This window comes from Equus quagga, chromosome 16, assembly GCF_021613505.1.
Source record: "Equus quagga isolate Etosha38 chromosome 16, UCLA_HA_Equagga_1.0, whole genome shotgun sequence".
NCBI classification, from domain to species: domain Eukaryota; kingdom Metazoa; phylum Chordata; class Mammalia; order Perissodactyla; family Equidae; genus Equus; species Equus quagga.
The window spans coordinates 54,505,066-54,526,105 of NC_060282.1; the positions used below are offsets into that span (position 1 = coordinate 54,505,066).

Below are 21,040 nucleotides of genomic sequence, written 5' to 3' on the forward strand. Positions count from 1 at the left end.
AAACTATACTCTGCAAATATGAAGAAATTAATACTAAAGGTTTTGGTTTTGAAAAATCCCCAAAAGATAGAAATTTGCTTATGCATTATATCCACATGCAAAATTTTCCAGGTACATTCTTGACCTGCAATTCCATGTCAAATGAGTTCAGAAAAGCAATAGGACTTGAGTTAAACCTCAGAACAGATGGGATTTCAGGTGCTTAATGACTGGAGACTGAACTGCTAGTGGAGGAGAGAGTGAGAAGGAATAGTGCAGGCCTGAAGTCAAATGACCACATGGTCTACACAGGTGTGTCTGAGATGAGAACCGAGTCTTTGTTGAGGTTCATAGAGATAATTCTTAGTGCCTTGCCTTGAAGGGAGATGACCCCAAGACTGGATTAGGAAGGATGACTGTTATTGTACCCATAAGCATTTATTAAATACCAACGGACTGTGTGTTCTGAGGATATAAAGATGAATTGAACCAAAGATCCTGGTTGTAATTATAAAGTATTGACAAAGTTGTTGGCAAGGTCCAAGAAATGGACAGAGAAGAAAATTCAGGTGACAGAGGTCAACTGAATACTGCAAGAAAATCAAACCCCTAATATTTTCTCTTCTGTTGAGAAGCTTTGGAAGCCAACTCAGGTACCATTTCAAAATCTGATCTGCTATGGCTAAAGTTGCACAGAAGAGAGGATAATGAGTGTTGTCAGGAGTGGCCTGTCTTATGACCTATTTAACTTTGATCACTTCCATGATCACACAACTCACACCTTGCCCAAACCAACTACCTGGCAAAATCCAGCCTTGCTGACTAGGGAATCTTGGCAAGCCAGAGTTTTCAGGTTAGAAAGGCAACCTATTACCTCTACTAGAAAAAATACCTCAAAGCGCTTGGCGTACTGATGTCAGCACCACCTTACATGCCAGGAACAAATTATTACAGTAGAACAGGCCTAGAACACCCAGCTGGAAGTTAATAAATCAAAGAGGAAGACTAATGGTACTGCATTGTACATTCCTCGGAGGCAGGGGCCGTGTCCGCTCTCCTTCGGGTGGGAGTGCAAGTGTTCTTTCTGCTCACGGTGGACACGCCGCTGATAAGACTGCCTGGTCAGTTAAGGATATGACTCTACGAGGAACGCCCCGGCCTCTTCTAGGGTGTGAGCAAGGTGGGAGGAGGAGGTCAGCAGAAGTCGGTGCATAGAAGCAATGCCGCTATTGAAATTCCCTTTAAAATTGCGAGGCAGAGATGAAGGAGACAGCAAGACAGGGTGTGTACGTAATTTGTCCTGGCAAAGGCGCTGGGCTCTCTCTCCCTCACCCCCGACGCCGCCTCCCCCGGAGTCTCAGGTTCCCCACGCCAGGAATAAAGGGAAGGAGCCCACGCTTCAAGCCGGGACCACAGCTGGGGCTGGGGGGATCTAAGAAACACCCCCGGGGACGAGTTTCTGAGCAGGGAAGTGGACCGGGAACAGCGCATTTCCTGCTTCGCCAGTGCAAACCCCAGGCGGGGCCAAGCGGGAACAGGGTTACGGTCGAGGAGTCTCCCGCTGCTAAGGCGGGGTTCGGGGGCGGCCTCAAGGGGTCGCGGACTAGGGAGGAATGCGGGCAGAGGGAGGGGGAGAGGGCGTGAAAGCATAACGCACGCCTCCCATCCTTGTGCGGAACGAGTCCCCAAAGCCCTTCTGGCCGTCGCCCTTTTTCGGCCCCGGCGGGAGAGGCCTGCGCAGCCGAGGGCCAGAGTCGGGCTCCAGGTGCCGGGTCCGAACAGCTCCTACCGTGCGGGGGCCTCCCGGGCCGAGGGCGGGGTGAGGGGGTGCGGCGGAGGGCCGCTATCTTCTCTGTCACCCCTTCCTCCCCATCTCTCCTCTCCCGCTTACAACCTTCGACCTAGCATCCCGGACCTACGGGGGACTGGCCCGGGGACAGGGAGGAGACGCGAAAGGTATCAAGAGGCGCGGCGACACCGCCCAGTCGGCGCCGGGGCGCACGGTGCGAATCGGTGGCGTCGGGCTGCGGCCCTACCTGGAGGTGCGGAGCCCCGGCCGCGCTCCGCCGCCGCACGCCGCCTCCCGCTCGGCTCCCGGGGGCCGTCCAGGCGCGCGATTTATAAATGCAAAGGCCTTATTGTTGTTCTTTGTCCCAGGGATACCATTGTCTATTTGCCGCCAGGCCGCCCGGCCTTTTCCCTGGGCTTGCGGCGCGCACTCCCCTCCCCGCCCCCACGGACTTGGTCTCCAGAGCAAACCCGGATCTGTCACTGTCTGGGTGCCCACGGCCTTCCTCATCGACTTGAGTGTCCTTCGTCCGGCTCCCGCTTCCCGAGCATCGAAAACACAAAAGCCTGCAGGAAATCGCCAGACTTTGCCTGGTCATTCAGGGGCCTGGGGAAAAGCGAGGCTCTGACTCCTCCAGGCCTAAATCACATTTCGTCACCTACCCGGGTTAATTTCTGCGCCCGCTGGCCGAAAACCCCGAGTGGTAACAGGCACAGCTTCTTGCTGCGCTAGTCGCCTCCTCGCCCAGCCTTTCGAGCCTCGGGTCTGGCCTGGGAACCGCGAATGCAATTTGTAGCCAGGAGCCCAGAAATCCTGGACTGTGCAATGCGAATGCACGCGGCCGGCTACACGAGCGGGTGTACAAGGCTCTTACTCGCGAAACTTGTTAGGGCCCCCACCGCCCCCCCGCGCGTAAATCTCTCGTGTTGAGAAAAGCAAGGCTTGCAGGAAGTCACTCCGGATGTTTGCTGCTTTTCATCTGGCATTTGTGGCTGGCTCTGATAACGTCCTGATCTCGACTTCCAACACGGCGTTTAGTAAAGAGACCGAAATAGAAGAGTCCACACACTTCTATTGTATGTGGCCCCCAACACCCTCCCCCCAAAATATATGACAAGTGAATGATCAGAAGAAATTACATGTAGGTAATGGTATATAAAAGGGACTAGTCTTGGAAAGCCACAATAATTCCTTCCTGGTAAATATAAGTTAACTGCTACTTTATAACTCCCAGGGAGGGTGTTATGAGAAGCAGGAGGAGGGCAAATCTGAACCTCCAACTCCATCCTATGGATGCTGTGTTCTCACTTTATTTCTCAGTAATCATAGCCAGCAAAGATCAGTCGTTAGTCTCCAGGAACAAGTGCAAATAATAATGGGGAACCTCAAGCTTTTCTTCTCCATCCGTTTCTAGACCCTCTTGGCACCTCTTCCTGTAATGAGGTGGTCAAGGAGGAACATGAGGATGAGGAAAGTGTACAAGGCTAAATCCATGCGTATACGTTTTTTGGACTCACACCTGGATTGCATTTCCTATATTTTATTTTTTATGGAATTAGTCAAATAGATTAATCTAGATAGACAAAATGGATTCTAGAATGGGCATCGTTCTTGTTTAGTTTTCAATCTCTAGTCTAAGAAAACTCCTATTAGTTCATAAAAACGTTTCCCCTAATAGAAAATTCTGCTTTGAGATCTTTGAAAATATATTTATTACTATTCGGAAAAGTTAGAGAAGATCGCCAAGGAAACATAGTGGAGCAAGGTGCTTCTGGATTAATTTGTTCTCCACACGCCTATAGTTTCCTTACTTATATAACCATTTGGAATGCAATTATGCTTAATTTTAAAGCCCTTTTTTTTTTCAGAAAAAAATAAAGCTTAAAGGAAAAGTACATAGTTAAATTTGTTTAAGATCAACTGCTTCAAAACCAATTAAAAATAACACCTCTCTCTGATTTCCGATAGCAGATTAAGTTTTTTTTTCTTGTCTGCACTGCAGAGACCCAGGAACTAGAACTACTTTCTTAGTTTGTCCCAGTGTGTAAAGACTGGCCGCTAAAGGTGAGGGAGGGCAGCCAGTGTGCCACAGTCCCACAGAATTAAAGTTGGCTGAAAACTAGTGCGTGAGAGTTCTTTGGAGAAATAGCAATGCCAGAGAAACTGAAGGCCAGGGCTTTCCAAAGGCTCTGTGTTTCTTTGTCTTCATGGATGCCACGAATATGCAGACTTGATAGATTACTTTGTCGCTGCAATGTCACCCAAAACCCTGCAGCATTTACCTCCCAGATCCCGGGTGTAAGCCTGGTTTTTCATCACCCCTTCACTGTAAACAACGAAAATTGGTTCTGGAGATTGATGTAGCGATTTCTTTGCAAAGTTATCTAATTATGTAGAAATTGTGTTAGTTACCCTAGAAAACAACACAAATACACAAACACAATAGTTTGGTTTTGGCAGCTCCAAGCCCGAAAGCAGACAACTGGAGATGAATTCCACTCCCCAACGCTGTGATCTCGGTGAGTTCCTTAACCTCTCTGTGCCTGTTTCCTCTCCTGGAAGATAGAATAGTGTCCACCTCACAGGGCTACAAGAATAAACTAGTTTGCTAAGGTTTGGAGAGCTCTAAGAACAGTGTGTGGCGTGCTGTGCCATAAATAAGTGCAATATAAGGGCTTATTTAAAAATCCCACTGAAAAGGTTTCCCAGATTTAAATACAAGTTTAACAGTCACTCAGATTTTCATTCCAAACTAGAGAAATGTATAGGAATCCCCTATCTGTGAGGGTAATTATCCGCCCAGGAGATAGCGGGGCCTCGGCCCCTCTCGCTCCCCACCCCGTCGGAGAGGCGGCGTGGCCGGTGGAGGGGCGCGGGGCAGGGCTGGGTCGCCTTGAGCAGCCCGGAGGCGGGATACGCCGGTGAAGACCAGAGCCAGACCCACTTTAAACTGACCCTAAGACCTACAGTTATTTTGCTGCTCAAAAGGATTGCTCTCTTTCCTCCAACAGACGGGCATTTAGATAAATATTGCTGCTGTTTTTGCTACCTTTTAAAAGTAAAAACTGTTTTGCGTCTTTTAATGAATACATAGGAGAAAATTTTGTAATGTTTATTATTGACTTCATGTACGAAGTTTCAAGGGTTAGTTCATCCTTATGAATAAAGGCTTTAAATTCTTCAGGATGACAAGATATTGGTTACAGAAAATCATTTCGTATTTAATCATTTTAGAAATTAGAATTTACCCCCGTCACACCAGTTTGAATATAATACAAGTAAGTTGAGTCCTCGGGGAAATAATTATTTTTTATTGATTATCAACAGCGTCTACTGCATTCGATGAAATGCATTTGAAGAAGACCCCCGTGGGGTTCCTTGGAAGAAAGCTAGGCCACCCACCACTGAAACAGCCTTAGCTTCTGTAATAAAGAGTGGAAGCTTAGTGTGTTGATCGAACCATCGTGGACAAATACTTCTATCCTTCGGTACAAGCAGCACGCCAGGTTTTTCAGGGGTCCCCCTTCTCCAGTCGGAGAGGACGTGGCGCCAGAGCCTGGCTCCAGCCAGTTTTCCCGGGGGCAAGTGTAGTTCTGGGCTTGGGGCCGGGGGAGGGGAAAAGGGCAGGCGTGGGGTTGCAGCCGGGACTTGGGACTCCGGCGGGTGGCTGGGCGTGGACCTCAGGACGCCCTCCCGGCCCGCCCCCGCCCCTCCATTGGCCACGTCGGTGCAGAAAAGGCCCAGCGGCCAGGGGGTGCCCGCAGTGTCACAGAGCGGGTGGGGCGCGCGCAGTGTGCCGGGGACTGGGGACTGGCCGGGGACACCAGCGGCGGGTTCGGGCCCGAGAGACTCGGGCAGCCCCCGGCCTCGGCCGCCCTCGCTCCCCGCCCCCTCCCCCACCCCCGCGTCGGGGGAGGCGGCGTGTCCGGCGGAGGGTTGTGGGGCGCGGGGCAGGGCTGGAGCGCCATGAGCAGCCCGGATGCGGGATACGCCAGTGACGACCAGAGCCAGACCCGGAGCGCGCTGCCCGCGGTGATGGCCGGGCTGGGCCCTTGCCCCTGGGCCGAGTCGCTGAGCCCCCTCGGGGACATGAAGGTGAAGGGCGAGGCGGCGGCGAGCAGCGGGGCGCCCGCCGGGGCCGCGGGTCGAGCCAAGGGCGAGTCTCGCATCCGGCGGCCGATGAATGCCTTCATGGTGTGGGCTAAGGACGAGCGCAAGCGCCTGGCGCAGCAGAACCCAGACCTGCACAACGCTGAGTTGAGCAAGATGCTGGGTGAGTCCGAGCTCGCGACCCAGGGTAGTGCGAATCGCGTTGCCGCTTCTTTAAGCGCAAAAGGGTGGGGGCCTCGCGTCCGAGGCCAGGGGTGTGCTGCCGCGACGTCTTTCCCTGGGGCCCTAGGTTCCTCTTCTGCCCTCCGCTCTCCTTACTCTGCAAAGGGGCTTTCGGCCTCGGTCATCGGTGCCCGGATTACTTTGGTGACCGGGGACACGGGCACAAGGGTTCTGGGGAGGCGGCTTCCTAGCGCGGCTGAGCGGCGGCGAGGGGCATCCCTGGCGCCGAGCTGGGTTGGTGGTGCCAGCTCCCTGACTCCTTTCCCGGATAGAGGGCGTTTTCATTTATTCAAACGACCCGGAGTGGGTGAGCGGGAAAGCCGCTTCCAGGTGGCTAAGAGAAGGTAGGGATGCCCTTAGAGGACCCTAGATCTCTTGTGTTGCCCCAGTGTTCGGACTCCCCCTAGGCCTCCGGAGTCCCATACTTTCACTCTTTAACTTGACCCCTTCCCCCATCTAGTTGCACAATTGAAGGTCGGAGGGGAGAGGTGTGGTCAGGTGTGGCCTGGGAGCTAGAGCTCAGATAGTAAGCCCCGCGCCCTTCTCCCCCTTCCCACGCCCATGCAGGCAAGTCGTGGAAAGCGCTGACCCTGGCGGAGAAGCGGCCCTTCGTGGAGGAGGCCGAGCGGCTGCGCGTGCAGCACATGCAGGACCATCCCAACTACAAATACCGGCCGCGGCGGCGCAAGCAGGTGAAGCGGCTGAAGCGGGTGGAGGGCGGATTCCTGCACGGCCTCGCCGAGCCGCAGGCGGCTGCGCTGGGCCCCGAGGGCGGCCGCGTGGCCATGGACGGCCTGGGCCTGCCCTTCCCGGAGCAGGGCTTCCCCGCGGGCCCGCCGTTGCTGCCCCCGCACATGGGCGGCCACTACCGTGACTGCCAGGGCCTGGGCGCACCCCCGCTCGACGGCTACCCTCTGCCCACGCCCGACACCTCCCCCCTGGACGGCGTGGAGCCGGATCCGGCCTTCTTCGCCGCGCCGCTGCCCGGGGACTGTCCAGCGGCCGGCCCCTACAGCTATGCGCAGGCCTCGGACTACGGGGTGCCCCCGGAGCCACCCGCCGGCCCCATGCACCCCCGGCTCGGCCCCGAGACGGCGGGCTCTGCAATGCCGGGCCTCCTGGCGCCCCCCAGCGCTCTGCACATGTACTATGGCGCGATGGGCTCGCCGGCGGCGGGGGGCGGGCGCAGCTTCCAGATGCAGCCGCAGCAGCACCCGCCGGGCCCGGGGCAGCCGTCGCCCCCTCCTGAGGCGCTGCCCTGCCGGGATGGCGCGGACCCGAGCCAGCCCGCTGAGCTCCTCGGGGAGGTGGACCGCACGGAATTTGAACAGTATCTGCACTTCGTGTGCAAGCCCGAGATGGGTCTCCCCTACCAAGGACATGACTCTAGTGTGAATCTCCCCGACAGCCACGGGGCCATTTCCTCGGTGGTGTCGGATGCCAGCTCTGCGGTATATTACTGCAACTATCCTGACGTTTGACAAGTCCCCGATAGACCAAGCCTGCAGGCCAGAAGCACAGTGTTACACACTTCCTGGAGGAGCTAAGGAAATCCTCAGCCTCATGTTGTTTTGTTTTTAAATTGCCTTGGCATATAATTTATGGTAATTTATTTTGTCTGCCACTTGAACAGTTGGGGGGAGAAAAATGTGAGGTTGTGTTTTAAGATTTGTTCAGATACTTGTTTTCCACTGTTGCATGTTAAACTCCGTTTCCAACTTCAAGTTTACCAGTTTTGAATGTGTCCCAGAACAACTTGCTCCATTTCCTGAAAGTTTATTAATCAAAGAAATCTTGTCCTGGGTGTGTTTTTTCACTCTAAAAAAATAAAATCTGGAATCTTTTTCAGTCTGTTAGTGCCTCTGTCACGCAACCAGTTTTTGAGATCAATGTTAAGTATTAATAGAATTAGGAATATTTTAATGGCGACGTTTAATATAGTTACTGTAAATTTCTCATTCTCTTGTAATAGCAGGCCTAAATGACTTTGAGGAGAAGCCCTAAAAATGAACATTAAGATATCCAAGTTTGATGTAATTTTTTTTTTCTGGGAAAAAAACCCCTCATGAAATGAGCCTATGTTATACATTTCAAGTGATATTAGTCTGTGAAAAGTAATAGTTAATTTTGACAGTCTAAATATTTTCAGTTTTAGTATATGACTTTCACCAGAGGGGAACATGTAAGTAGTTTTGGCTTTCCAGTTGTGAATCTTGAGACCTGCCTGAAGAGGCTTTTGGATTTTTTTTTTTTTTTTGTCTGTATTTCACAAAGACTCTTTACACTCTCTCTCAACACTGAACTTCCCAATTCTCACATATCTACACCTTGGGCAGTTGTGTTGCTGGGTTAAAAATAATTTGAAGAAGTCACATAAATAAAATGTGCATTGTGACCTTAACTTTTAATCCATAATTTCAATAGGATGTTTTGCCATAAGTTGCATACATGACCCATTGCATTTCCTGACACCTGCACATCTTAAACTCTGGAGGGATTCAGGGATGATTTTTATGTGGTGTGCTTGCTTTATAAATGCAAAGAAAAAAAATAGACATAAGTTGGTACAGATGACCTGTAATGGGCATTTCTTGGGCCACGTGTTTTCGTCAATGCTATTTTGTCCCGAGTTTGAGCCTGATCAAGCCTATGAGCTTAGGTGCCATTGTCCCCATTTTGCAAGTGAGGAACGGAGGTACCGAGCCCTCCTGGCACATAGTATATATATGGTGAAAGCTTGGTGTGCACAAGTTCTTACAACATATTTGTTCACTGTTCTCTTTTGTGCCAGGATGTATCCATGGGCACTGGGAGAGCTTGCATCCCAGAGGTGAGGAACTACATAATTCTCCATAGCTGATAAATGCTGTTGAGAAAAGGGAGGGGAAGCTTAAAGCATTTCTCTTGAGGAGGGATGTCTGAACTGGAATGGTTTTTTGGATTCTCTTGAGAAATGGCAGGGTGTATGTTTTTTAGATGTATGTTTCCTGGATGCTAGGAATGTTCAGGATAGAGAGTTTCAGTGAGGAAAGGTAAGTACTTTGTTAAACATAACAGGTTACCTTAAAAACTTGAAATTATGAAGTTCATACCATCAAATCCAATTTATTTGCATCTACTGCTTTACCCTTTTCCACATTCTTTCATTCTCTGACCCCAGACAGTTTCTGCTTCCAGCCTGAGTTCCTTCCCCAGGATGTGCCAAGCCTTCCTAGTAGATAAAATGAGCAGAGGGGCCTCGCTGGCTCAGGTTCAAGGCTGTGCGGCCAGTTCAGATCAACAGGCATTTTAGTGCCTACTTGGTTGACCCAAGGAGACTCAGTTGTACACTCAGCTGCTGCCTCTTAACAAAATTAAGGAGATAAATAGGGCAAAGAGGAAAGGAGAGAAGAAAATGGCATACTTATGGGGAAGAATTGAAAGTCCTGTTGAGTTACATTCTTAACCACTCACCTGGTACAGGCGGGAAAATAATAAGAGCTAAGATTTAGGCATTTCTAATGCCTTTAACTCCACTGGAGGGTAATTAGTCCTCACAGTAATTCTTGGGGATGGAGGCATCTAGTCCATTCCTTCTCTTTCCTTCAGCAGATTCAGATGAAGTGACCTCAGGTACCAGCTAGTGATGGCTTTTTTGTTTTATTTGGAAACAGATAAAAGATACATTGCTTTCCCCCCATCCTGCTTCTGAGGTACTTCAGAAGTGCCTCAGGAGGTGAAAATCCAGGGCATCGCTCACTGAGTTCAAAGCCCTTTTAGATGTCTCTTGCTTGTTTGAGTTCACTTTAGATGAGTCTAAGGAAAGCTAGGAATCCCCTCCCGGGAACATGCACATATGCACAAGCATAATAATTTTGGTATAATTTTAGGCAATTTGTGACCTCTTATAACCCATCCAAAGGTTGTAGGAATCTGAAGCCCTCCGATTTAGAAGTCTTGCTGGTGAAGAAGTTCTGTTGGGAAGCATGGCACCCAAGCATCAAAGCAGAGAGGCACTTTCCCCTATATTTGAAAACAGAGGGACATCTCAAGAACTCTCATGTTACTGATTTTGCCTTCTTATGACATGTGAATCAAGGAACACGGGAAGTAGTACGTCCCTCTGTCAAGGTGTAAAGGAACCCCATGATGCCCTGCTGAGATGAATGCATGATCTTTTCCTTTGTGCAGTTGTGGTGGTGGTGGTAGATGGTCTCCCAGGTTGGCCCTGTGAACCACACCTTGGGTGAGTACATCCTTGTATAAACTCCTCCCACATTTGACCTGGGTTGGACTTGCTACTCTAAGCCAATAGAATGAAGTAGAAGTGATGCTGTGCCAGCTCCAGGACCAACCCTTCAGAAGGCTTGGCAGATTCTGTTTCTTGTACTCCTGGGAACCCTGAGCTACTGTGTAGAAAGTCCAGTTACCAAGGTGGTGACACTGTGTGGAGAGACCATGTGAGGAGGAGAGGCCCTGTGACTCCTGGCAGAGGGAGAGGCTCAACCTTCCCTCCTGCTGATTCCTGCCTGCCCTCTTGCCACCATCTGCCTGGAACTGAAGAGAGGCCAGAAGAAGAAATGCCCAGATGAGCTCAGGCAATCCACAGGTGAGAGAGATTTTTAAAAAAAGGATGGTTGTTAAAAGCCACTAAGTTTTGGGAAGCTTTGTTACAGAGCAACAGATTATGGAAACAAGCATTATCCTTAAATAACTCTACTTTTAAGCGTAGAAATGTGGGCTGTGGTGAAAAAAATCAGGAAAAGAGCTTTGGGGCCTGTCAGAGATACAAATACAGTTTTCAAGTGAAGGCCAGAATGTAAAACTTGGACTCAGGTTGGATGACTCTGCGATATCACCAGATGCATAGACCCTTGTTTTCTCAAGCAGACTCAGATGAAGTGACCACAGGTACCAGCTAGTGATTGTTTTTCTAAAAATATTAAATTTGTCTCAAAATTTTACAGTCTTATTTTGGAAACAAATATATAAGGGATACATTGCTCCCACCTGTACCCAACAAGTCTACTTCTGAGGTACTTTAGAAGTGTGTCAGGAGGTAGGAATCCAGCCCATTTCTGGGCTGAGACATCCTGACTCGATGCCAGCATAAAGGCTACACCCCTTTGTAGAACCCAGAATAAGAAATAAAAGGGTATTTTCTTCCCCACTGTGACGGTGACTACATCATTAAAGCTCCCAGAGTTGGCCTGATTAATTACAAGCAAACTTGTAAGTTACTTACACAACCAGCTAAGAGATGCTATCACAATGAAAGGATTTCTTTTACTTATTCTTATCTCAGAAGATTGTTGTACATTTAATTTGAATCACACTGCAAAAGACAACAGCTTGATCTTTAAATTTGTGCTGATGTCAGGAAAAGCACATACAAACTAAAGGAATTGAGAGAAAACAGAATGGGGTACTATGAACCAAAAGATATCGTCGGTGTGTAACATTTTTAAATGTCGTATTTCACTTTGTTTTTAATACTTAGAACTGTGCCTGTCACAAAATAGCTGTTCAACATTCCCTTCCTCTCCCAGTCCTCTTTGGTTTGTTTTGACAATACCGGACAGGGAGAGAAATCTTATATCCATTATTTCAGCACAGATTTATTCTTCCTGCTTACAAGGTGCTTCCTTCTGAGTCCAGAATATTCATCTGAAGAAAAGTGGTATTGCTGTCCCTCCGGGTCCCCGTCTGGAGTAGGAAGAGAAGTGTTCCGCTCCTGTTCCTCCATGTGATGAGCCTGTGGCTGACAACATTTCTTCAGGTCTTCGGGCCTGGGATCCAGGGGCATCTCTTCCTTAATTTTTCACTATAGCACCCATCCCTACCTTCCTTTTAGTGAGAAAGTTGCCATGTGCTTTCTTCTGAATTATTAGGACGCTTTATGTGAATCAACAAGTCAGTTTGCACTGCCTCCCTTACACAAACACTGAACCCTCAGGACCGGCAATTCTCCAAGCTTTATTCCAGCTACTGGATGGTAAAAATTCTTAGTGCAGTACAAAATAGTATTTAAATAGTAAAATAGTGTTTCTTAGTGCAATATAAAATTTCTTAGCAAAGTATGCTGTAAGTGCTAAATAAGTTGTTGCTATGATAACAATGATTTTCTCAAATGTAAACTTTCTCTACAGCCTGGGTCCAAACAGTTTGGCTGAATAAAAGAAAATAAAATTTAAATTGCTGAAGACATTTTAGCTTTGAGGCTTTTGTTTCCACTTTAGTCAGTCTTAAACCCTTTGCCAAAGTCAAATTCATTACAAGTATTCCCCAAAGTGATGTTACTCAAAAACCTGATTTGTGAAGTTACACTCTGTGTGGAGATTGGGAAGAGCAGACGTAAACAGCAGCAGATGTGTGGTGGACCTGGTTTTTTCTAGGATCATGGCCAAGGCCCACTCGGCTGGCAGTCAGCGCCCTGCCATATACCTGATCTCTTGTTAGTCAAGGAAAAGAATTGTGGCAAGCTTGCAGCCAGCTGAGCAGTTTTCCGGTCTGTCTGATTCCTCTGGTTACGAGAAGAGCTCCCAGGGCAGGTGCTGTCTGCTTTCGCTTTGTATCTGCCCTGGCACCTCTTAAGTACTGGGAAAATTGACTGAGTAATTTGCTTGGTAGTTGGTATATCCCTCAGTTTTCCACTGGGGATTCCCGAAGGAATCGGGAGTTCCTGCTTTGTATCTCTTCTAGTCGAGACAATCACCAGTGGCTACAATCCCTCTCTCCGGAATAATGTGTCAGAACATAAAACTTAACAACACAAGAGAATAAACGATTGGAGCAAAGAGTAGAGAATGGCTGAATAACACCACAAGTGGCCGTGTTCCAAAAGAAGAAAAATCTGTATTTTGAGTCATAAGTTCCTCTAGCTCAGCAACTTAGATTTGTAAGTTTGGAGATGGCACTAATCTTTTTCTGAACTCCAGTCTGCTCATCTGTAAAAAGTAGGGATAATGATCCAAGCCCTGTCTCCAAATGAGCTTGTGCTTAAAGGACTCTTTCAGGGCCACAGAAAATGCTGTCTCCTGTGCCCCCCTTCTCTACCTTTTGAATCTCTGTCCATCCCAGCAGACGTGGGGGATGTGATTTTGTTAGTCCCTTGCTGAAGAGAAGACAGCAGTAACTGACTTTCCCTGGTGCTTTGATGAGTGGACTGAGAATTTTATAGCCATTGAGATTGACCATATCTGCTGGAAACAAAGATCATCCCTGTTTTACTCTGACCTTTGGACAGCTCAGCTTCTTTGACTAGAAAATTAGAATAGAAATAATTGTCACTTGAAGAACTTCATATAGAATGCCTCAATTCCTATGAACTCCCATTTTGCACGCAAATCTCAAAGCCTTTAAAAGAGACGGTTAATTGGGACACGTTGAATGCACCATCAAGTCTTCCAACACTCACCTTTCAGGCCAGCCCTTCCACCAATCATAGTTTCTCAAGTCCTCAATCATATTTCCATGTCACTTATGTTTTTAGGACTGAACAGAGTTGGAATTCTTGAGGCCGAATAAACAGAGTGGAATGAAGGAGGACAGCAAATTAAGAAATAAATTCCAGCTTCCAGTAGTTTCAAGTAATGTTGAAACTTGACAGTTGGTTTTTTGAATCATTCAGTCCTCAGAAGTTACTTCTTTCTCCTGGTAATGGTGGATGGGATGAAGAGAAGAAAATTGACAGTGGCAAAATGAAGGAACAATTTTGTAGTTGTTTCCTATATAGTGGACTCTTATGCTTATTTTAATAACTCTATCTGGACATTTGAAAACAATAGTAGGGGTTGCAAGTGCAAACACACACCAAAAATATTAAACTGAAAAGGGCTTTAGTGAGGTTACAGAAGGGAGAAATAAGAAAGTAAAAATTCAAGTTTGTAGTTTCAGTAAAGAGATTGTGGGTAAGGAAAACATACAGTGTTTGTTTATTCGTTTAACAATTATAAAAAATTTTAAATGATCCAGCTGCTTACAAAAAAAGCAACATTACAGGTGAGCTTGTGATATAAACTAAGAGTTGTAGGAAGATTCCATCCCCCTCAGCCTCAGTTCCACGTGTCAGTCAGTCCTTTTTGTTTTGGTTCTATTGGGCGTTATCTACATTAGTAACTGTCCTTCTGGTGGTTAATTAATTAATACGCCCGTGCTGCTAATTCTGTTTATCAGTTTTGGACACTGACTTCCTGCTATAATAGCTAAGCACTTCCTCCACTCCTCTATCCACCGAAAGTAGTTATATCCTTATTCTCATTTTTTCTATTGATTACCATTGCCTTTTAGAGTACTAGGATTACACACCCTTTTTCTTGTTCCATCACAAAGGCGCAAAGTCTTTACTCCCCGCTGGGAAACGTAAAAATATTGGTGCTCCCAGACTTCCCGGCGGTCTTGGGTGCCGCACTCTCTTCTGCGAAGGTGGATTTTTTTTAAAGAATTTTTTGGGAGGTGGGGAGCAAAAGGAATATTGATGCACGCGTTATATGGAAAGGTAATCCAGTTTTATAGTATTTAAATCAATCCTAGACAATCGCGGCTGCTTACCTCCATCGCTGTGACTTTAAATTGACTCACTTCTGAGACCCACCAGGAAGCAGAAGTGGCCTCTCTAAAGCTTTACCCAGAGAAATAATAAAATCATGTAAAGGGGCAACACTATGCTCGGTGGTCAGCTTCCACTCCCACTCCCCTCCTGCCCCGTGCCCTTCCAAGCCTGGGGGAGGCTGCGGCAATCCCCTCCCGCGCGCCTCCGAGCAGCAGAGGTGCTGCAAGCCCAGCGCGCCGCGCTCGCCTCGCCAGGAATCGGCACTCCGGCTCCATTAATTCAGAGGAACATTTTGACAGGACTCTGCAATGACTTTAACTTACAAAGTGAAAGATCATAGGTTTGGTGTAAAGAAAAGAGCCCTGGAGTGTGAGTCAAGGAGAGCACGGCCACTCCGGTACCGAGGAGGGGAGGAAGACCGCGACGTCGTGCGCCTGCTCAGAGGCGTTTGGAGTCCCGGTGCCGGCTCAGCGCGGGTATACAGGCCTGAAACGAATCGGACTCGTGGGTTAGAATAGGGCTGTTCAGGAGCCTGCCTGCCGCGCCAAGACTTCAGAAGGTCCAAACGTGACATCCGGGACTGACTTTCCTCGGAGGAGGGGAGGGGATTGATGTCGGCGCGTTATTTTCTGTTGAGGGGAAAATTAAGCACAACGACCCTCGGCTGTGCTTTAGTGAGCGAGCGGCTGCGCGTCGCGGTGCTTGGCGCCCGAGTTCTTGGCCGCACGAGTGGAGCTGGGCGGCTGGAGCAGGGGTTCTCTCTGGGCCACGTCGGTGCAGAAAAGGCCTGGCGGCCCCAGGGTGTCCCCCGGGGCCGGCGAGGACGCGCGCTGCGCCGGGGGCTGGGACTGGCCCCTGAGACTGGAGCAGCAGCGCGGCCTCGGCCGCCCTGGCTCCCCGCCCCCTCCGCCTCCCCCTCCCCCACCCCACCCCCATCCCCGTCCCGGCGTCGGGGGAGGCGGCGTGTCCGGCGGAGGGTTGTGGGGCGCGGGGCAGGGCTGGAGCGCCATGAGCAGCCCGGATGCGGGATACGCCATTGACGACCAGACCCATACCCGGAGCGCGCTGCCCGCGGTGATGGCCGGGCTGGGCCCTTGCCCCCGGGCCCAGTCGCTGAGGCCCCTCGGGGACATGAAGGTGAAGGGCGAGGCGGCGGCGAGCAGCGGGCGACTTCAAGGTGTGGCTAAGGCCGAGCACCAGCGGCTGGCGCGGGGACCCCTGTCCCGCAGGACGCGGAGCTGCGCCCGCCGCCTGGGGAGCGGAGCGCAGCGGGGAGAGGCGCTGAGAACCGAGGACAAGGGAGGAGTGGGCATCTGCAGTGGAGGACGCCGGGCTCCGGGAAAATCCGCCTTGGCGGGTCAATGGCTCTACCTCTGAGAACTCGCTGGCATAGTGAGTTTTACCTCTGGGAGAAACAATTGACTGGCAGGTGCAGAATCGTCTTGTGGGCGGGAGGTAAAATTAAAAAGGATCAGGGCCAAATTGTTAACCATCTCCAAGTGTAAATGATAAAGAACACGAAATTTTGCTGTCTTGGAAAAGGTTTTCAAGGTGTCCTCTAATCAGGCAAAGCTCTCTAAAAAAGAAAACTCGAATGCTCTTTTTCCAAGTTTTAAAAAAGAGCTTCATTTCTCAAGCAAGAAATTGAGACACTCAATACAGATAAAACTGCCTGTCATTAAGGGAACTGGAAATGCATTCAACAGCACCTTTCAGAAACATGTGCAAAGCTTTAGAATTTCAAGCGAGATAGGTTGCAGTTTTGAGCTCTTTTTTTGATGCTGAAGTTTGTTAGAAAAGCCGAGGCTGTGGCCTTTAGTTGCGAAGAGTTCGAGCTCATTTTGCTTTCAGTTTTTTTAAGTTGAGGGAGAGCTGTTTTTTTTTTAAAGAAGGAATAAAATGGCCAGACTATATTCGTCTTTCCAATGTCATTTTTCTTCGTAAATAGCTTTATTTAAAATATTTAAATTCCTGTTTTTTCCCCAAAAAACTGTAAGCAGCACACCAAGGGAAAACTAAGTTATCCTTGCCCCAGTCCGAACTTAGGAGCTGATGACTGCTTTCCTGTTTTCCCTAGCACACTTTCTCTGCATCTACACTTATATAAATATGTAGGATTTTCTCTCTCTTCTTTCCCCCGCATTAATGGGATCCGTTTTCCCTACTATTCTGCAGCTTACCTTTTCAGTTAACGGTACATATCTGGCGATCCTCTATTCCTAGAAGCTGAACCTCTACCTGGTTAGGGGTCCTCTCCTCTCTTCCATTTGTTCTGTCTCTGGTCCAATATAAGTTTGTATCCTGACTTAATCCTTTTTTTGTGTACATGAACGGAGAGTACCTGCACTTAAGATACAGGGGACTCAGTGGGCGGGCACATTGCACCCTAAAAGAAAAGGGGCAGAAGCTTCATGCCCTCAGTGCGATCTTTTACAGGACCGGTTCCTTCTGTGTCGGATCTCAGGGGTGTCGGCAGCCAAGCGGTGGATAGGAAACTCCGCTGGCAGTACTCGTTCCTGGAGATTGTCCCTCTGTTAGCAGCCTTTTCAGGGCAGGTGTTGGCCTGTCAGGCTGCCGCGTTGGCACTTCCAGGCTGAGACGGCGTCCCAAGGAGCTGATTCGGTCGAGGTGGTGAAGTCTGCCCTAATAATTATTGGCTGATGGGGTGCCTAGTGTTCCTTTTGTGGCACAATGGTTAATATTAACCTCCACTATTGGATTGTCTTGGTTTAGATGATAAAGTGGGGCGCCAATTTGCGGGCTGCCCGCCGGCTTATTAGATGTCCTTACTCTGCGAGTTGGGAAGCGACTCGGTCCCGAACAAGGCGGGCACGCGCGGAGGACTGGCCTTCCTGGGGGAGATGGCGCTGCGCTGGGGCCCTGTAGGACCAGCCGGGCGACCAGGACAGGCCCCCGCCGCCTTAGGCGGCCTCGTGATCATGGACGACCAGGGCTGGCCCTGCCCGGAGCAGGGCTTCCCAGCCGGCCCGCCGATGCCGCCCCTGTACATGGGCGGCCACTACCGCGACTACCAGCGCCTGGGCGCACCCTCGCTCGACGGCTACACCCGACACGTCCCCCCTGGACGGTGTACACCCAATCTGATCTTCTTCGCCGCGCCGCTGCCGGGGACTGTCCGGCGGCAAGCCCCTATACCCCTCGGACTACACGGAACCTCCGGAACCACTCGCTAGCCCTGTGCACCCCAACCTGGCCCGAGCCTGCGGGCCCCGCAATCCGGGCCTCCTAGCGCCCCCAGCGCCCCGCACGTGTACTACGGCGGCCTAGCGGGCGGCGGGGGCGGGAGCGGCTTCCAGGTGCAGTCGCAGCAGCACCTGCTGGGCGGGCATCCGTCGCCTGTCCCGAGGCGCTGCCCCGCTGGAATGGCGCGGACCGAGCCAGCCCGCTGAGCTTCTCTGGGCCCACTCAGCTGGGAGTGCTGGCTTGAACTCTTCTGCTCTGTCCTCTTGAGTTCCGTTGCCAGTATACTGTGTATTACTACAACGTCACGGTATTTGAACCTTTCCAGTCTTTCTTAGAACGAACATTCCAGTAAGAACAGCATTTAACATTGTTAACATCTGAAAGGTGGCAATGCAAAAATGTGCTTTGCTTAGATATATGTAAAGTCCATCTTTTTCCATTTTCTGTATGTGCACGTTATTTTTAAGTTAGATTATTTTTATAAAGTGGAAAATTAATGGACCATGGTAGAAAGCACTTTTCTCTGCAAAAATTATTTCGTTCCAGCTAGTTTTAAACATTTAACTAAGATTTATTGTGTATTGTCTACATTTCAAATCTATTTCTCAAGTTCTTGGTTATTGACATTTTTGTAAATTTGGAAATAAAGCTTGTAAAAAAAAAAATCTGTGCATATGGAGATTTTATATTCTGTGAAATTAAGTGAGTTGTGTCTGTGTCAGTCAGGGTTTCCCAGGAAACAGATGGCATACTTAAAATGGGTGAATGAAGAAACATCAAGGGACAAACAGACTGTTTACCTGAGGGAACCTGTGGAGGGACTGGAAGCATCCTAAGTTGGGCAATAGCTCAGAGCATCATCCATTAGCGACCACTGGGAAAGGGGAGAGGCAGGCGTTTCCTGGGACCCAAGGTAATGATAGCTTTAGGGGTCCTGCCAGCCAGAGGTTGTGGCCTTGGGAAGAGGAATGAAGCTATGGCCAAGTGTCGCCCAGGAGGATGGGCCTAGAAAATAGATCCTGGAAAAAAATCCTGTTGCTCTCCTGACTTCCTGACAGTGCCTCTCATTGGCCAGAGCTAACCACAAAACTAGAGGACAAGGAGTCTGTGGATGCTGCCACATGAAGGAGGGTGGAGAGTGCATCTATTGGGGTAGAAAAAGTCCAGGCTTTTTTTTTAACAGCTCCGCGGAAGGGAGTTCAGCACAGCACTTAAAATTAATTGAGTAAAATTGACTACAATACTATGTGTGTGAAACATAACAGATGATAGGAAGGAAGCTTAGGTGCTGCTCTTCTCAACCTCAGAGATTTTATCAAGAGAGGAGAGCCTGGAGGACACCAGTAGAGCGTGGGCATGAAGCCGTGGTGGTGGGACATAGAGCAGGGACACAGAGAACCTGGACTCCAGGTGACAGTATCTGAGTCCGTGAATCAAGGCTCCCAGCAGGGGAGGCACTCCTCTGAACTCCAGTTATGTGAGCAAATGCAAGTCATTTACTGTTTAAACCCCTTTGAGGTGGTTTTGTTCTCATTTGAAACACAGGGATTGATAAGAGAGAACTAAGGATAGAGCAGATTGTAGACATGACTGCTAATTCCTTTGGTATCAGAGGGAAATACCAAATGTGGGGTATCCTTGGACCAGCAGCCTTTGCATTGCTTGCGAGATTGTTAGAAACACTGAATCTCAGGCCGCTTGAGCATCAAATTCTGGTCTGGAATGGTGCTTCTCAAACTTGAATGTGCATGTGAGTGATCTGGGGATCCTCCTAAAATGCAAATTCTGATTGAGCAGGGCCAAGATTCTGCATTTCTAACAAATTCCCAGTTGAGGCCGATGGGCCACACTTTGAGTGCCAGACCCTAGATCCCTTATCCACACTGAACTCTTAGGGACTGTTCTTGACCTAAAACATGCCAAGTTCAGAAACAAACACCACAGAGTCATTTCAGAACTACTAGACTAGACGGTTTGGGGTCATTTTTGCCTGCTGGCCATGTCTGCCCTGCTTTCCCCCACCCTCACCCCCCACAGCCTGCCCTCCTAAGTCACTGGTTATCTTCCTTTTCTTCAAAGTCCTATAAATACTCAAGTTAGAACCACAGGTGTGATAGCACTGGGAAATTATGGTGCCTGCTGAGAGGAAGAACCAGGGAGATGAACAGCAAGTATCTGGACCTCCAAAGCCGAGAACCTGATGGCCTTGAGCTGCCACAGCCCCAGTGTTGGTGCCAGGGAGAAGCCCATGGCTCCTACCCTCCACCTACTGGGCATTTTCACTGACCTGACCTCTCCCCAAGGTTTGGCCTGCAGTCAGGGCGGTTCAAATTTTAAAAGCTCTTGAGGTGATTCTAATTGCAGCCATTAAATAGATGAACATATTAATATCACAGAGCTACCTAAGAAGTCAGTTATTTATGTATTTATTTCATCAAATAGTTATCGAGCATCTATTATATGCCAGACACTATATGGTTTCCAAAGATAAACAAGGCACATTCCCCGTTCTCAAGGAGCTTGTGGTTGAACAGGATGGAAAGTCATGTAGATAAATAATCTTATTGTGTGATCAGGGCAATAAAGTAAAGCACAAAAGTTATTGTTCTGGCAGAAAGCAGAGGATGGATTCCGTGTGAAGAGGGGTGGGACAAGAATAATAATAGCTGACATTTATTGACCAATTCATTATGGATCGAGAAGGCCCCGGGGAAATGTTGATGCTTACCTGAGTCTTTGAAGGAGGGGAGAGCCAAGTTGGGAAGGTGTGGGGGATATGGGGTGAGGGGGTGAGGAAACTGACGGAAGTCACTTCTGTTTCCTTTGTAAAATCAGAGTGGAGTCAGGACCAGAGAGGGGATGGTGGGTGGTGGGTGGTGGGTGGTGGTAGGGGTGGGGGCTAGGCAGGGGTGGAGCAGGGGACTTGAGAAGACTAGCTCCAGGCAGGAAGCCCAGAAGAAACTGGATTTCATAGATCGCTTTCCATCTTCAGGGTTGCAAGCTCAGCAGCTCCAGTGTAGAAACAGAGAGATGGCACTGCAGGATTTGTTCAAAGCCGGGCTTTTAGGAGCGGTGGGGAAGACAGACAGGAGGGCCAGGGAGTTGTTGGTGTGATTTTGGTTTGAGAATTTAATGGAGATGGGTATGGAGGTAATGAGGTCTGGAGAGAGCTGCTAGGCTTGGAAAAAAGGGAGGGAGAAAGCGAA

The 21,040-nt window shown here is 49.2% G+C and overlaps 1 protein-coding gene across 1 annotated transcript; it reads left to right on the forward strand.

Annotated features, from left to right (window-relative positions):
- The first annotated feature begins 5,527 nt into the window (after positions 1 to 5,527).
- Positions 5,528 to 8,268, forward strand: SOX17 (SRY-box transcription factor 17). Its single transcript, XM_046642317.1, has 2 exons — positions 5,528 to 6,041; positions 6,668 to 8,268. The coding sequence occupies exons 1-2, from the start codon at positions 5,735 to 5,737 to the stop codon at positions 7,579 to 7,581; spliced, it is 1,221 nt and encodes a 406-aa protein (XP_046498273.1). The 5' UTR covers positions 5,528 to 5,734; the 3' UTR covers positions 7,582 to 8,268.
- Positions 8,269 to 21,040: the final 12,772 nt, after the last annotated feature.